General features: G+C 49.1%; 1 protein-coding gene across 2 annotated transcripts in view; it reads left to right on the top strand.

Moving 5' to 3' along the window:
• The first annotated feature begins 602 nt into the window (after positions 1 to 602).
• LOC117814473 (calmodulin-binding transcription activator 1-like) overlaps positions 603 to 2,507 on the top strand; it is a 78,229-nt gene continuing 76,324 nt past the window's right edge. For both annotated transcript variants that reach the window (XM_034686924.1, XM_034686216.1), the window contains exon 1: positions 603 to 688. In XM_034686924.1, the coding sequence (XP_034542815.1) occupies positions 664 to 688 (25 nt within the window). In that variant the 5' untranslated portion in view covers positions 603 to 663. The remainder of the gene's footprint in view (positions 689 to 2,507) is intronic.

A 2,507-nucleotide genomic window follows, 5' to 3' on the forward strand; every position in this document is an offset into this window, starting at 1 on the left:
AAAAAAAGTCTCTCTCAAGCACTTCTTTGCATTTGCATTCACGAGGGGTTCATGATTTATGTCTGGACGCGACCTTACAATGCATTTTTTTTTTTTTTTGCAACAGTGAAGAAATGAGCGCGCGCGTTAGTGTGTGTAATGTATACTTTGTGTATAGGCCTTCGTTGTGTGTGTGTGTGTGTGTGTGTGTGAGAGAGAGAGAGAAGACGACGATGAGCATGATGATGATGATGCTGTGGGAGGCTGTCAAGGTGTCCTCGAATACAGACGTCGTTCAGTGACGTGAGAGGAGCGAAAGAGAGAGAGAGTGAAGAAGAGTGCGCGTGTACGTCAGGGAGGCGGGGCCAACGTGCAAAACGGAGGGATGGAGAATTCTGCGAGTCACCATCACGGATCCCCGCTGTCAATCCTCACCGTCCGGTCCAATAGTGTCTCCAAACGCGGCAGGCTCGCTCCCCCCTCCCCCTCTTCTCATCAGCCCCGCCCCCCTCCTTGAGCTGTCCTCTCTGTGCACGCGCGTTGTTCCACCCCCCCCACCTCCCTCCACCCCTCCCTCCCTCCCTCCACCACCACCACCACCTCCACCACCACTAGGTCGAGTCGAGGAGGAGGAGGAGGAGGAAGAGGAGGAGGAGGAGGGATGAGGCGCGCGGCGGAGGGGAAATGGCTGCCGAAAACAAGCCGGAAGGTAAGAGAGAAATAAGGGTTTTTATTTGAGGTGGCAGAGTCCCGCAATTCGGGGTTCAGACGAGGCGATGTGGGGACAGAGGCACGGACGGGGACAGAGATAACGGCAGGGCTTTCCCTTTCTGCTAGCCCGTCCCGAAAACACGGACGCTGGTGCTGAAGCAGCGACTGTGTGGAGCACGGTTAACCGACAGCAGATAAATAACGGAAGGAGAGTTGTCCTGTCGGTAGGCTCCGAGCCGGGATAGGGTCGTTCTCTCACCGTCCGATACGTGCCAGCGTTTTCCCGCGAGCAGCTGCTTTCTGAGTGCTTTTGAAGCGTTTAGTATAAAAGGGATGGGGATGAGAGAGGATGAGAGTGGTTCACGCTGAAGGAATTCAGATGCTTTCAGTGTGTGTTTGTGTATGTGTGTGTGTGTGTGTGTGAGAGAGAGTGTGCGTGTGCGTGTGTGTTTATCTGTCTCTGTGTCTCTCTTTAAGCATATAATAAACCACTGGATCGTAGATTTCCTTGCCTGACAGGCACGCAACCTCCTAGAGCAGCTGTGCTTTTATTTAGTCACAATCCAGTGTTGATGTGTGTGTGTGTGTGTGTGTGTGTCTGTGTGTGTGTTTATGTTGGTGTATATGTGTGCTTATGGTTGCTAAGGCAGTGAAGGTGAGAATAAGACTGCGTTTGAGTAGGGAGGTGGAGTGTGTCAGTTTTAGGTCATATTCTCTATGAATTGGGTTTAAATCCCCTCTGCTGAACTCTTCTTATTCATTCATGAATTATTTTCAGGGGTGACCAAAATCACCATGGTGATATTATCTATTATGTGAAATCTTCATCTCTTACTCAGTGTGTTTTAGACTTGTTTATAAACATCCCCTGGTTGTTGGTGTGCTCCAGTTGTTTCCTTCTGTTGTGTTTCTGCTTCAAAGTACTGACTTTACATATAAACACACGGCTGCCTCATAGACGACAGGCAGGTCCAAAGCTACTTAAGATGTAAAATGACACACAGGAAAGAAATAGTGCGTTCAACATCAGTTTCTCTGATGTGATTCCTCTGATCTCTTCTCAGCCAAATGATACTGAAAATGACAAGAGGAGACTTTACCCCTCTGCCCACTAGGGAGCGATGCTGAGCAAGATTTCTACAGGGCAAAATTTGGTAGAACTTGAACTGCTGAAGTAGTATCCATTCACTTTTGAGGCATATTTCCAGGAGTGCCTCACTTATAGCTAGGCACACACATACTGTACATGTGCATAAATACACAAGTGTGCAGGCGAGCATGCAGAGTTTAGCCAGAGGCAAGGGGGAAGGCTGTGGGTTGAGAGTCCCGTTGCGTGAAAAGAGTCAAACTGTAGATGAGACAGATGGCCTATGGGCTGATCAGCATGCACTGAACCACATAAATATAAAAGCATCCCCCCCCTGCCCATACTGCGCTTTACCTACACACGCAAACAGAATCACGCATTCACAGTGTGAGGAGTTTTTGTCCATTGAACCCTCAGTGTTGATGTGCGGCGGGGATGTGAGAATTCACAGGCGTCAGACGTGCTGAATGAAAGCCAAATGAGTTGAAGGCAGGTATCCACTCTTCCTCACAGATGTGCGTGGCACTGATCAGCAGAGCACACTAGTGGGCATAAGAACAACATCCACCATATAGCATGGAAGACCATCTCCCTCTGCGCTGGTTGGTCTACTTTGTATCATAGCAACAGTGGTCAGGGAAACAGAGAAATGATGAGAGAGAAGAGAAACTAAAGCTGGGTACAAGTTAGTCACACACATGGAGGCAGTGTTGCTACTGTGGCCAATCGA

Source organism: Notolabrus celidotus, chromosome 1 (genome assembly GCF_009762535.1).
Source record: "Notolabrus celidotus isolate fNotCel1 chromosome 1, fNotCel1.pri, whole genome shotgun sequence".
In the NCBI taxonomy this organism is placed as follows: Eukaryota; Metazoa; Chordata; class Actinopteri; order Labriformes; family Labridae; genus Notolabrus; species Notolabrus celidotus.